Source organism: Leopardus geoffroyi, chromosome D3 (assembly GCF_018350155.1).
Source record: "Leopardus geoffroyi isolate Oge1 chromosome D3, O.geoffroyi_Oge1_pat1.0, whole genome shotgun sequence".
Lineage (NCBI taxonomy): Eukaryota > Metazoa > Chordata > Mammalia > Carnivora > Felidae > Leopardus > Leopardus geoffroyi.
Window position 1 is genome coordinate 45,905,495 of NC_059339.1, and position 14,348 is coordinate 45,919,842.

Sequence of the window (14,348 nt, forward strand, 5' to 3'; positions counted from 1 at the left end):
CCCAGCCACTCCTCTCCATAGCAGGGAGGAACCCCCTGGACCGCCGCCACTCAGGCTCCTTCACCGTCTGACTTCTGGGCCTTGTTTGGCAGACAAGGGGAACTTGTTAGGAAGGAAGAGTGTCAGTGGTTCACTAGTGAAGTTGTTTGGACAGCCGTGAAGCCCCTAGACAAGACTCTCATCTCAGAATTTTTTTTTTACACTTAGTACCAATTAAATGACCATTAGTACAAAAGAATGCTTCTAGATCTTTCTTCTCCTTTAGTAGCAGACTTCCCCTACCCATTTAAAAACAAGAACACTTACCTATGTAGCTGAGTAAGACCGGGAGGAAGATCAAGCCGTGGGTGGCTCCCAGTAAGACCATAGCCAAATACATCCTGAAGTAAAATATCTGGAAAATCTGAGATTTGGCAAAGGCCAATACCACAATCCCTCCAAATTTCGTTAGTGTGATTCCACTGAACACCTGAAAGAAGAGATGGGGTTTAGAAAGCACTTACCAACCTACTCTAATTCCACATCTCCTCACACACTGATTTCTGGATGGGCAAGGCCCAAAGCAATGGGGGTGGGGGTTGAACCCCAGTCTTCAGAGTTAATAAGCATTACATTCTACCTGAAATTGATTTGCTGCTTAGGGGCCTGAAAAAAAAAAAAAAAAAAAAAAAAAGGTGTAAGGGTAAATAAAATCTGTGTATGCTGCATAGACACTGGGTTCTGTCTTTAAACAGATTTCCTTGTATTTTTTAGGTGAAAGCGATTGAGTATCTAAAATTGTTACAAAAGTGTTAGTTTTTCTCTGTAACAGTATTTTCTAGGCCGGCAAAGTAACTGGCTGATAGGCTAAAGCAGGCTGTGGAGCTGACCTAAGAAGATTCTGGGCTTGAACTATAAATTGCACCGTGGGCTCTGAGTGTGACAGCTCCCTCGCTTGTCAACACATGGCTGGCCTGTGTCTTACATGGAAAGGCCTTCCGGTCCTCAAATCAAACTTCTCGGTTCTTCTCCTGCCTGTCTACAAAGGATTTGCCAATGGAAACAGTTATAAAGAATTTCAGGATGTAGCTATTTCGTGAAATGCCTGAAAACTTACCCTTGGTTATTCTTAAAGGATTCAAATTCTGTTCTCCCTACTGAATTTTACAGCTGCCGAGAAGCACTCAGTTGACGAGCTGGGCACTTTATGTGGAAATGTCTACCCCGGCTACTTACAGAACTGCCCATGTGAGCGAGCGCCTCTTCTGCCCGTTGTGCACGGCTGCCCTTCATGCTCACCGTGAATGCTCTCGTTATGTGGCTGCAAAACTCCACGGAAATGCCACAGCTCTGGAAAAAAGTGCTTCCGTTACATCCTTTTGTGGTTGAAAATCCTAAGAAAGCAGGCCCTCTTCTCCCACGATCTACGGTTCGCAGGGCATCCCAGGTAGCTCAGGAGCCTGAAGCATCCCCTTTAACTTTGTGTATACCAATCCCCTATCACACCAACTGAAGCTGTACCAGGCAACTCGTGAGACCCTCAAGGCCCAGCACCCAGAGCTCCAGTTTTCTATAGCGAATTTGCCTGTTTTAAGGGAACTTGCCGAACCCACGTTACCCCCACCCTCTGAGAGCCAGCACGCGATCACCAGATTTGCTTTAGTCAGGCCTCACTGCTGCTCCCCCCCCCGCGCCAAACAGTTCATATTTTAAGTACAGACACACTTTGTTTTAATGCTTTCTCAAATGCTCACATCTTCAAGACGATTAAATAGCACCTGACAATTGCATGGGAAGCAAAACATACGGTTAAGAATTCCATCAGGAAGGAGTTTTTCTAAATAAAAAGTGAACATCTTGCCATCGGGCTATAAGCGTTTTTGCAAACGCTTCAGAGTAAGAAATTAAAGGCAAAATACCCTCGTAACACTACAAAGTCCCATTTTCAATGTCCTAAGCACCTCCCACATCCTCACTCCATCTAGCAGCCATCCTGTTTGTCCAAGAACAGAAGCCGGCCTTGGTCTTTTACCCGAAGAACTAGTTCACAGAAGGGACACAGGAGTTATGGACTGAGTGGACCAGGACTCACCATAACCAAGTTGACCAAGGAAACTGCATTCAGACTGATGCCCCACAGCCACATGACGCCAAACATGTTGACCAAGATCATAGCGATGGTGATACACATGATCACTGCAGACCACAGATCACAGCCCAGGAGAACCACGGTCACCAAGAAGATGGCTCCCAGGGACACGCTGAGGTTAAAGATCGTGTCATCAATAATGGTCAGGTACTGTTCGTAGAAGACATAGAACACACTGGAGAAGAGAGAAGCAGGTTCTGTCACAGCTCATTCTCGCTTCTGGAAGCTCTATCTTTCATGCTGCCACTACTGCAAAACTGAAACCACTCTGAGACACATCCCATTCATAAACTGCCCCCATCTGTGCGAGACTCCTCTACAGCAATTCTAGCGAACTTTTGATTGCCCACTGACACCCAAGAAGGGCCTAATAATGACCCAAAATGTGTACTGTATATGTCCATAAGCCCAACCTATTCTGCTTCGTAGGCATTTACAGAGTATTTCATGGTATTTTGAAAAACCAAGTCCTGATCTATCCTGAGAATTCCCTCAAGTCATATAGGGTCTATGCAGGGCCTGAGCAGAAAATGCTTTTTGGGAAAAGTTAACCAGCTCTTCTCTGTAATTGGGACATCCAATTTGAGAACTTCCTCAAAGGAAAAACAGGCTGTCCTGTCAGGAACAGGTCGGAACTCTTTAAGTGAGATCAGAGGCACGGGGAAAAATCACTCGTTTCTTCTACTTTTCCATATTTTCCAAATTCAGTATCTCCTAAGATACTCTCTTAGTAAGGAAAACACCCAAACAAAAAAGAAAAGCCTCCATAAAGGCACCGTCCCAGGTAATCAGCAGTCGGGGACACCCAGCGGTTGTGACCAGGAATGGCAGCTCGCCCCTCTCCGTGAAGTCTGGTCCCCAGGTACTGTCCCTCCCGCTCGGGTGACATCTTAGAGTATGTCTGTTTCAGAGTGTGAGCTCTAGCCCAGAGACAGAGTTTTGCATGTCCAGCACGCAGACCTCGGTGGGTGCTGTAGATCCTGGCCCTCTTCACCCAGATGCTACTTCCCTTGATGCACTGTGCTTGTGTTCATGATGGAGAAGGTGTCAGAATGAAAGCCAAGTATCAAAATCCCACCAAGGGAGCCCCCAGGGTGTGGGCTCTAACCTATGACACCCTCACTTAGAAAATTCACACTACCTGTATGGGAACACACGGTAATTACTTCCTTCAAGGCCCATGGTTTTGGTGATGTTACTGGCGATGAGGTTGGCTTTTCTCATGGCGTCAGTAAAGTCAGCAGACGTCTGAAGCACGGTGTGGTAGGTCATGAAGTAAGTGGCTCCGACACCCGTGTCATTGCCGAGGATGTTAACTGCCGAACTGTAAGCAGCATGTCCCCTAAGAGAAGACTCGGTGGCGTCAGAACAGCCACACCTTGTACGGGATCTGCAGATCCTGAGCACTCAAAGCTAAGTGAAATCATCTGACCCTGGGCTCAAAGGTCAGGCCAAATGTCAAGTTCAGGGATGGGAAGGCCCCTTGAAAGGGAACGAGGAAGGTTTTAGCTTGTTCTCTTGCACACTGGCTTTTCTTTACTGCTCTTGGTTGTTCTGGTGCACAGGTGCTATTATTTCTCTATCTGGTTTGCTCACAACCAAATGTGCTTTCATATGGTGTTTGCGCAGTGGCGTTGTGTTAACAGGAGGCGGGAAAGGAAGGGCCCCGGAGTTGATGGCCAGAAGACTGGTTTCAGCCGTGCCACGTGTTGGCCACAGAACCCTGGGCAAAGTTACTGAATCTGGGCTGTGGTGTCCTCTGTGAACAGGTGTACTGCCACCTACTCCCAGGGCTGTGTGATGAGTCACTGAAACAAGTGAGGAGCCTGGCATGCTACTGGCACACAGGAGGCTCCCTTAAGTGGTGGCTGCTGCCCTCCTAAAAGCTGAATGTACTTGGATTTGTTTTATGTAGGCCAAGGCATTCAGTCTGCGAGCAGACCAAGCTGCAAGACTCATTCTTATTTTTAGACACAGTACCGACTATAGGTATCAAAGCAGACATGACACACATGACCAACTGACGGGCGGGATTCTGGTCAATTACACATTCTTAGGGAAAACAGGGTTTACCTAACATACCTGTGGACACTCATCTTCCTCCTACAAAAGGTTCTGAATCACCCCACCCCAGACTTCCAGCCATCTTCCCTCTTTCTGGGCCCAGACAAGCTGCTTCCATGGGTCACTGGCCGCATGGCAAGACAGGGGAGTGAGACACCCCATAACATCATGTCCAGACAGGCTGCGGGCTATAAGAACCTAAACCTTAACCCAGGGTGGCATGCCAAGCAGAGATGCTGTCCCCAACACCCACAGACACAACTAAACACACTCTGAAATGCCACGTGCTCCTGCTCCCCTTCTGCCCTGCTGGACACCTGCACAGGGTTCTGCACCCATCCGTGCAGCCAGGGGGGCCAGGACACAGGAGAGGAAGGAACAAACACTCGAGCCAGGGTAAACTAGTTGAAAATGAGGAGGAGTTTTCTTTAAAGGTGTTTTAGGTTTCTCTGCTTTCACAGAAGGATCGGGACAGGGCAGGGAGGGGGAGAGAAGAGACCTTTCCCACATGACTGCTTCGACCCCAGCCCTCCGCCAGCTGTCCAGTGCACAGCAACGGGAGGCAGGCACGTATCTGAGTGGCTCAGTGGCACTTACCCTTTGCCGCACTTGGGGTTCGGGTTATCAGAAAGGAACATGGGCAGGAATCTCATGAAGTCTCCACCTTGAGGCCTCTGTTTGCCCTCCTGGGTGAGGGGCCTGCAGCGGATGCAGGCAGGGTCAACCACTAGCATAAGCACAGAGGAGGGGCCGAGGTCAGAAGATTAGTCTCCAGATTTTGAAGCGTTTAAAGACACTGATAAAGAAATGAGGGGGAATTCTTCTCCTGAATCTTTTTCCAGATCCAAAAGCTTCCAGCACAGATGATTTTCATAGTCTAATAAATCTGAGATCCCATCTTCACCTGAGGCAGCCTGTACACACTTTCTTCCCCGAAGCAGGTTTCCCACTTCGAGGATAACCTCAGCTGGTGTTCTCAGAGTCCAAAGCTTCCATGTTTTTATCAAGAAAATTCTAGGAATTCAACACTCCTAACAAAACTGTAGGGCAACAGTGGTAATGAAGGGGAGCACATCTGTGAGACACTATGGCCAGACACCTATCACAAGATGCCCCTGCCCGGGGCCCTGCTTAGCCTGCAGCCCCGCGGTGGGAGGTGGGAGAGAAAGAACACAACCCCCTTCAGAGACCATGGCTGAGGGAAGGGATGGTGACGAAAGCTATGAGACCCGGCACTGGCAGATACGTAAGTATAACCCGAGGTGAAGTACAAATTCGCTTCAAATTATGTCAAAAGTCTTCAGAGAAAAGGGAAAGATTTGGAAAAGGAGATGAAAGTACCTGAAGCATTGCAGAACCGATCGGTGCTGTTGTAGACTCTACAGCAAGAAGACTGAGGCTTGACCCAATCAAAGTAATCGTCGATCCAGGAAGAGGGAGCAAAGCCTATTCGGGTACTAACGAAAAGGAGGGGAGATGTTACTGACTTGCTCCACAGGCAGGAAGTCTTTAGATTCAGTCCTTTTTCTGAAACCTAACTTCTTTTTCTAGATTTTATACAGCTGCCCAGTCAAAAGACACGTTTCATTACCACTTAATGGAAAATACTTCGGAATATGAATTGGTAAATTAGTCCTTTAAAAGCTTTTGCTCAGGTAAAGCTAGAGTTAGCAGGATTGGGAACAATGAATTTTCTAAGCAAATCCATTTGCAGTGAGAAATTTCAGGCCCGCGCGGACTCTGGCCGCTTCCACTACAGTACGAGACGACCGGGTGGTACTGACTAGCTGTCTAGCTGGGCCGCGTTGAATATCTGCTGCACCAGGGAGTCGTTATTGCAGCCCATGCCTCCGCACACCATGTTCTGCCCTTTCAGAGAGGTGTAGTCATGCCCTTCCTCCAGGACAAAGTACACAGGTGGACCTGCATGCAGGTATTTGAGGGACTTGAAATAATCCATCACGTAGGAGTCCTGAAAAAAGGATCAAAGAATAGGACAGAGGATGAATGCTCTGATGATGTCGAAGTGAGGTGATGATCGCTAAGGATCAGGAGAGCACTGGATGCTGCTGGTCGACAGGCCCCCAGCTCAGATTCGGGGTTTCCTACCCAGCCAGCTCCCTTTTGCTCACCCTCCCTGCACCCCAGGAGCTCCCATGGCTGGCCCGCCCTCAGGAGGGCACCTTACAAGGTAAAAGACTTGCTGCTCGCCTTCTCTGGCTCGCCAGTGGGCTGCCTGAGAGTTCAAACGCTAAGACGACTCCCACGGGCACAGCTTTCTCCTAACATGGGAGAGCGTGTCCGCACTTGCATTTCGAAGCAGGCATTAGCTTGAAATAACTGCAGGCAAGTTCTGAAAAATTTGTTCACACCACTGGCTCAACAAGATAAAAGAGAAAGCATCTTACATCTGGCATTGAAAGAGACTGATCCAATCCGATTTCCACTTTGTTCAGGACTGCAACACTGAATGACAGAACACCCACAAATATCGCTATCTGAAATGAAAAGTGAGTTATAAGACAGTGATTGCTTAGTGTATTAGAACGTGAGAACACAAAATCTTAAAACACATAAAAAACAGGACTTTCCTCAACTGAAAAGTTTAAACGACATGTTAAGTAAGTAGAGAGAAGGGGTAGTGGCTGAGATCATACTCTCTAGAGTCAAACTACCTGGGTTCAAATCCCGCTCCATCACTTATGAGCTGAGTGACCCTGGGGAAGTCACTTAACCTCTCTTTTAGCTTCTATTTCCTCATCAGTAAAATAGGAAAAATAAAAGATGTATAACATAAGATAGTTTTGTGGATTAAATGAGAAAAGCTGGGGGTAATCCAGATTTTAGCATAATGCCCAATATGAAGTGTTCGATAAATGCTAAGTGTTACTTTACCATTATTGGAGACTACTTTATGTGCTTTTAGTAGAGAAGTGATAGATTATCACTGTTGGCTACATCCAGTACATAAACTACAAAAAGCTCTTGCATGGTTGCTGGGGACTAGGGATAGTGGGTGTGGGGAGGGCTGTGTGTGACTCTATACAGAGGCAGCCTGAGGGAGAGTGTTGTGACAGAGCAGTTCTGTGTATCGATTGCAGTGGTGGTTACATGAATCTGCACATGTGATAAAATGACTTAGAACTGGACACACACTGTGCCAATGTCAAATTCCTGGTTTTGACATTGAACTACAACTATGTAAGACCACAGGAAGAAACTGGGCCCTCTCTGTACTATCTTTGCAACTTTCTATGAATGTATAATTATATCAAAATAAAAACTTGCTTATGTTGACTGCTAAAAGCTAGCTAGAAAAATATTTTATATGTTTGTACACATTTGCTTTTGGATATATACTTAGCAGCTGTCAGAGTCCCCTTCCCAAGCAGATTTTTTTTTTTTTAAGTTTGTTTATTTTGAGAGAGAGAGTGAACAGAGGGAGGGGCAGAGAGAGCAGGAGAGAATCCCAAGCAGGCTCCACACTGTCCGCGCAGAACCTGACTCGAGGCTCGATCTCACAAACTGTGAGATCACGACCTAAACGGAAATCAAGGGTCAGACGCTTAATCAAGTGAGCCACCCAAGGGCCCTGCGAGCCGATTTCTTAGAATGCATGTGACAGATCTATTTTGGGAAGGAAAACCACGAACTCCTACCACAATTGGTCTCATCCAGTCCTTAAGCAGAAGTGGAGAATAGGAGTGCTTGAAGAGCCGAAACAAGCAGCTCTCTGAAGCCTGGACACTGGTTCCATCTTCAGAGCCTCTGACACAGCAAAAAACATCCAGACGGTTTTTCTGAGAGGACGAAGAGGAACAAAGGTCACACTCTCCAGCTGCTTCAGTCAGATTCTAGACTCTAATTAGGAGACTGTGATCCTGTTAACTTACCTCTTGACGCTTAATGTCTAACCCCAAGAGACTCACGAAACAGGTAATCTGAAGAAGGAAGTCGATGAGGACTGCCATCCCGGCAAACAGAGAGAAGGTGTGAACAGCTGGCATCTTTGACAGCGCTCCTGCAGGGGTGAGAAGCTGCCACGTCACGGCCCCTGCAGCACAGGACTCTGTGCAAGTCTTACACTGCTGTGGGCTGGGCTGTGTCAGGAGCCAGAACAGGCTGCAGCCATGAGAAGGCCCTTGCCCCCCAACACTGCCACAGAGGAACGCCACTGAAGTCTGTGGTTGTCACACCACAACTGGAAACAAACCATAAGTCCAATGTTTTTGCAAAATGGTGTCAGCATCAGAACCACTTAGCGAGTTAAAAATGTGGGTTCCTATGCTCTAACCCTATCTTACTTAATCGGGACAGTGGGAATTCATACCCAATTCAGTTGTATTTAAGAGGCTCTCCAGGCAAAGCTATGCACATTAAACTTTTGGAACCGCCAACATGGGTCATTTCTTACAGTACCTTCTATGCTTCACTCTATAGAGAGGCAGTATTTCTATTCTGCTATTACATCAACAATGTTAGTCTCCCACTTCTGTCACAATCAGCTGAGGGCACTCCAAGTCAGAGGTACTAGGTTAATACCCAGGAACTGCAAACGGGCAGCCCAGAGGCCAGATGTATCTTGTGTGGCCCACACTAGATCAATCCATCTTAGGATAAAAAGCTGTTTCTTAAAATAAGTAGCCAGTATTTAACAAAATACTTTTGGTGTTACACAAAAATCTAGATTCACAGCTTTGCTTTAAAAAAAAAAAAAGAAAGAAAAGAGAAGAAAAGAAAAGAAAAGAAAAGAAAAGAAAAGAAAAGAAAAACAAAATTAGATTCAGCGCCACTGGGCCAGCAACATGTAGACCTGTGCACTCTGCGTGCCACAACCTCTACTGCTCTTACTGTCCCCACAAAGTCACTCCAGCCTTGAGGCACAGTGTCTATTACCATCACACTTGTGCTGGTTTTCTGCTAAAAAAGGTAAAAAGAGAAAATAACTTGTTGCACCTATATCCATCAAGAGGAAGTATAAGGGCCATGGGCGTCAAAGCACGTTGCTTGTGGAAATGATGAACAGCATATGAGCGCGTCTGATTTGAAAGATGGCTACCTTCAGTGACCCTACAACAACAGCCCCATGTAAGGTGACTGAGTAGCCAAAGGAAGCATTTCCATTTGTGACCCGCAAATTGTGTCTCTCTCTGGACTTGTGGGACAATTCTAATCCAGCCTCCTCCTCAGAAGATGCACTCAGTTTTCTCGTTCTTCTGTTACTGCACACCAGAGATGGGGGCAGGCCGCCCTGCCAGTGAAGCTGGCTGGTGATTTCTCAATATGAAAGAAACATGGGAGCGCTGGTTTTTGCTGCAGCTTATTCTCCCTGTATGAGGCGCGGCCCATACAGTGCTCCCCCAGTGCTCTGTAGGCACAGAGGCAGAAGGCTGTCTGGTAGAACATGGGCAAACTCCCTGCAGGCCAACACCTGTGGACTCTGCATGGAATGCTACGCGGCTCTGTGAGAATGCCCTTTTCAAAGATCAACACTGGCCATGGGAGACAAAAAGAGGAGACAAAGAGGAGTTCCAGGTATCTGTCATCCCAGACCCCAACATCAACACTGTCCTGAAACAACGGGAGGAAGAGGACGCTTCCAAAATGATACCCCAGATACTGCCAGCAAATTTTCCCGTGGTCTGCTCTGCTCTTTCCAGTCATGGAATAAAGCTCAAACAAGGAAGCAGCCCAGATCCTTCTATTCCCAGGCTCAGAAAACTGTAGGATTGGTAAAATTCAAAGAGTGATTACCTAAGAAAAATGCTACCGCCTCTGAAAAGGATGACAGGAACATACTAGGAGCCACTTCTCCTAGGACCCTGCCCAGCTGCTGATCCAGAGTTTCTCCGTGAAGACGTTCATCTCGCTTAAAAAGACAAAATGCAAAACAAGGGATGTTAAAATTTCTAAATAACGATGCCACCTCTTTGCTTCTTTGTTGCTTTGTGTTAACTCATTGGTAAATAAGAATGATTAGCAGCTTCTATTTATTGTACATAAATTTTTATGGGAGACCCACACTTGTCATGATAATCCATCCAGGTATTACTAAACCCCTTTGCTAGGTAACAGGTGAGAAGCTCAAGGCAAGACTGGATCATCTTATCAGGAAAATACATGGAATGCAGGCTGCAGGTGGCTGGACCATTTAAAGACACTCTTACATGCCAATGAGTCTCCAAGTAAGGGGACCGGGACAGAATAAATTGACCGAGACCATTTTCTCCATCAGCGGCATCTCTGGCAAATCTTTGATTCTTCTACACTATTGGAGAATCATTTTAATAACAGGCATGTCCAAAATACTTTCCACAAGCGCAAGAGCCCTTTTTACATACATATTTAAAACATGAATTTTCACTTTATATATCTAAATCACCAACCAAAGAGAAGGGTGAACTTCTTGGTCTCGAAATGTCCCAAACGAGCTATGGACACCAATCGGCAACACAGAGAAAAGGAACCAAAGCCTCCTCATTGTCCACCCTCACAAATACTCTGCATGGAACTGCAGAGCCATTAATGGGGCCCAGTTTTTGGTCAGATGCCCAGCTCTGTGAGACAATGAAAATATACCTGGTAGGTCTGGACCAGAATGAAGATGTTGTCCACCCCAACAGCCAGCACCAGGAATGGGATGACTTCGATCACAATGAGGGTGAGGGGGATCCCAATGTAGCTAAAGATGCCCAACGAGCACGCCACTGAGCTCAACACAATGAGGATGCCCGCGATGCCGAGGGAGATTTTAGAGTCCACCTGGGACATGCGACAAAGACACAAACTGTCAGAGTATCATTTGTCCTATGACTAAAAGGTCCTCGTGTTTTACCTCTTTTTGGGTATAGCTGATTTGGAGTTAAAAGTCCTGAGTTTGAGAGAAGAAATGAAAAATATTCTAGGTCTTCCCTAGCAATGTTTTATAAGCAACCATTCTTAGCTGATGGTGTGGACAAATTAGAAAAAACTGGATTATGGGAAATAAATTGTAAGTTTAAAATAAACCAAAAGCTTGGACCTGGAGAAAATAGCCGCAGGAAACAGAAATGTTACATACGATTAAAACACAGGGGAATGTACACTAGTTTTGAACAAAATGAGTTACGATTAAGTAGAGGCAAAAAACGACATCATGCGATGCATCACCATTTCTCTCCAGCACAGACACACACACAAACACCACTTACTAGAAGCCTGCTACAGCTTTTGATGTGCCCCAAGGCTATGGAAATGTACAGAAACATGATGGCATAGCTGATTATAACAGTGAAAATATCACCGTTACTTTCACGATTTAGTTCATCTTCAATACTTCGCTCAGTAGTGAAAGAAATGGTCAGATTTGGATTCTTGTAGTTTTTCACAAAATTAATAAACCTAAAGAGTGAGCAAATTTTATATTTTTAGTTAAAGCTTAGTGACAGCTAAGTGAGACACTTCTTCCCAACTTCTATGACACACAAATCATGTCTACTTAACCTATGCCCACATTAGGATTTTCTACACGCTGGAGACTAGAAGGTGAGACTCCCCCAGAGTACAAAATTCCAGACACGCTGAAGTTTCTACCACTTGAATCAAGTTTAGAACAAGTTTATTTTATTTTATTTTATTTTTATATTTAATCATTTTTTGAGAGAAAGAGCATGAGTGGGGGAGGGACAGAGAGAGAGGGAGACACAGACTCTGAAGCAGGCTTCAGGCTCTGAGCTGTCAGCACAGAGCCTGACACGGGGCTTGAACTCATGAACCATGAGATCATGACCTGGCCAAAGTCAGACGCTTAACCAACTGAGCCACCCAGGCACCCCTAGAACAAGTTTAAAAGTTGGTCCGCGGGTTTGGCTTTGGTAGCACATATACTAAAACTGGAATGAACAAGAAAAGATCAGCATGGCCCCTGAGCAAAGCTGACAAATTCGTGAAGTGTTTGTTTAAAAAAAAAAAGTTGGTTCATGGTCTCCTTTCTTCTTCACTAAAAAAGATTCCTAACCAAAGCATATTATAATAAAGACATACGCTCATGGAACAAACTTTTAAAAGTTGATTTACAGATTCAATGCCATCCCTATGAGCCCCAGCTGACTTCTTCATAGAAAGATAAGCTGATTCTACTATTCGCATGGAATTGCAAGGTGCCCAGAAGAGCCAAACCCTTCTTTTTCAAAGAAGGACAAAGGAGGAGGACACACACTTGTTGATTTCACACTTTCTACAAAACAACAGTAGTCACGAGAGTGTGGTATCAGCACAAAGACAGACATAAAAATCAAAGATCAGAGGAATACAACTAAGAGTCTAGAAATAAACCGGGTATCCATGGTCACCTAATTTTTGACAAGATGGCAAGACTACCCAATGAGAGAAAGCATAATCTTTTCAACAAATGGTCTGGGACAACTGGATAGCAACATACAAAAAAGAATGAAATTAGATTCTTCCTCATGTTAACATGAAAAAATTAACTCAAATGGATCAAAGACCTAAAGGTGAGAACTAAATATATAAAGTTCTGGGGGCACCTGGGTGGCTCAGTCTGTTAAGTGTCCGACTTCAGCTTAGGTCATGATCTCACGGTCCGTGAGTTCGAGCCCCACACCTTGGGCTCTGTGCTGACAGCTCAGAGCCTGGAGCCTGCTTCGGATTCTTGGTCTCCCTCTCTCTTTGCCCCTCCCCCGCTTGTGCTGTCTCTCTCTCAAAAGTAAACATAAATAAACATAATAAATAAACAAAGTATAAAACTCTCCAAATAACACACAGGCATAAATCTCCATGTCCTTGGATTGGGCAATGGTTCCTCAGATATGACACTGAGAGTATGAGCAACAAAAAACTAGAAAAACTAGACTTCAAAACTAAAAACTTGTGCTTCAACAGACACCATCAAGAAAACAAAACAAGCCAAAGAATGGGAGTAAATACCCGGAAATCATGTAGCTGATGGCGGCCTTGTAGAATATGTAAGAATTCTTACAATTTGATAATAAAAATACAAATAATCCAGCTAAAGACAGGCAAAGGATAGGAATAGACATTTCTCGAAGGAAGTTATACAAATGGCCAATAAGCACCAAAACGGAGGCTTTAAATCATTAGCCTTCAGGGAAATGCAAATCAAAACTGCAATGAAATACCAATTCACACCCACTAAGACAGCTAGAATCAAAAGGTCAGCTAACAAATGTTGGGGAGGACATGGGGAAATTAGAACCCTCATACACTGCTGGTGGAATGTAAAATGGTGCAGCCACCATGGAAAGCACTCTGGCAGTTCTTCAAAGAGTCACCATATGACCCAGAAATTCTACTCCTAGTTATATATCCAAGAGAAATGAAAACATAGAAGCTCACAGAAAAATCTGTATATGGATGTCTACAGCAGCATTATTCATAATGGCCAAAAAGGTAGGAACAACCCAAATGTGTATCAAATGATAAGTGGATAAAAATGTGGTATATCCATAGGATGAAACATTATGCAGCCATAAAAAGGAATGAGGTACTGATACATGTTACAACTTGAATGAACCTTAGAAACACACTAAGTGAAAGAAGCCAGACACAGAAGTCCATATATATGCTTCCATTCATATAAAAATCCAGAATACAAAAATGTATGGAGACAGAAATGAGATTAATGTTTGCACAGGGCCGGGATGTGGGAAGCTGAGGGTGACGGGTGGGAGTGATAGCTAAAGGATTAGGGGGCTTCTTTTTGAGATTAAAAAAAAAAAAAAAATTCTAAAATTCACTGTGGTGACAGTTGCAGGTATCTGTGAATACACTAAAAGCTACTGAATTACACAGTTTAATTTTTTTTTTTTTTTTCAACGTTTATCTATTTTGGGGACAGAGAGAGACAGAGCATGAACGGGGGAGGGGCAGAGAGAGAGGGAGACACAGAATCGGAAACAGGCTCCAGGCTCTGAGCCATCAGCCCAGAGCCCGACGCGGGGCCCGAACTCACGGACCGCGAGATCATGACCTGGCTGAAGTCGGACGCTCAACCGACTGCGCCACCCAGGCGCCCCCTGAATTACACATTTTAAATGGGTGAAACGTATGGCATAGGATTTATATTCCAACAAAGTTCTTTAAAAAAAGCAGTGAAAGGTATAGAGTCAAAAACCCGTTCTCTGTTCCTATTCTTTAG

At 45.1% G+C, this 14,348-nt stretch overlaps 1 protein-coding gene and 1 pseudogene across 1 annotated transcript in view; one reads left to right on the forward strand and one right to left on the reverse strand.

The window, feature by feature from the left end:
- NPC1 (NPC intracellular cholesterol transporter 1) overlaps nt 1-14,348 on the reverse strand; it is a 54,716-nt gene that overhangs the window by 1,165 nt on the left and 39,203 nt on the right. The window contains exons 12-24 of the mRNA XM_045458694.1: nt 11,383-11,572; nt 10,772-10,954; nt 9,947-10,061; nt 8,086-8,213; nt 7,852-7,992; nt 6,601-6,690; nt 5,977-6,164; nt 5,534-5,649; nt 4,790-4,919; nt 3,270-3,470; nt 2,072-2,303; nt 1,216-1,329; nt 307-469 (exon numbers count right to left, since the gene is read on the reverse strand). Coding sequence (XP_045314650.1) covers nt 307-469; nt 1,216-1,329; nt 2,072-2,303; nt 3,270-3,470; nt 4,790-4,919; nt 5,534-5,649; nt 5,977-6,164; nt 6,601-6,690; nt 7,852-7,992; nt 8,086-8,213; nt 9,947-10,061; nt 10,772-10,954; nt 11,383-11,572 — 1,991 coding nt within the window. The remainder of the gene's footprint in view (nt 1-306; nt 470-1,215; nt 1,330-2,071; nt 2,304-3,269; nt 3,471-4,789; nt 4,920-5,533; nt 5,650-5,976; nt 6,165-6,600; nt 6,691-7,851; nt 7,993-8,085; nt 8,214-9,946; nt 10,062-10,771; nt 10,955-11,382; nt 11,573-14,348) is intronic.
- Nucleotides 12,033-12,131, forward strand: LOC123588619 (annotated as a pseudogene).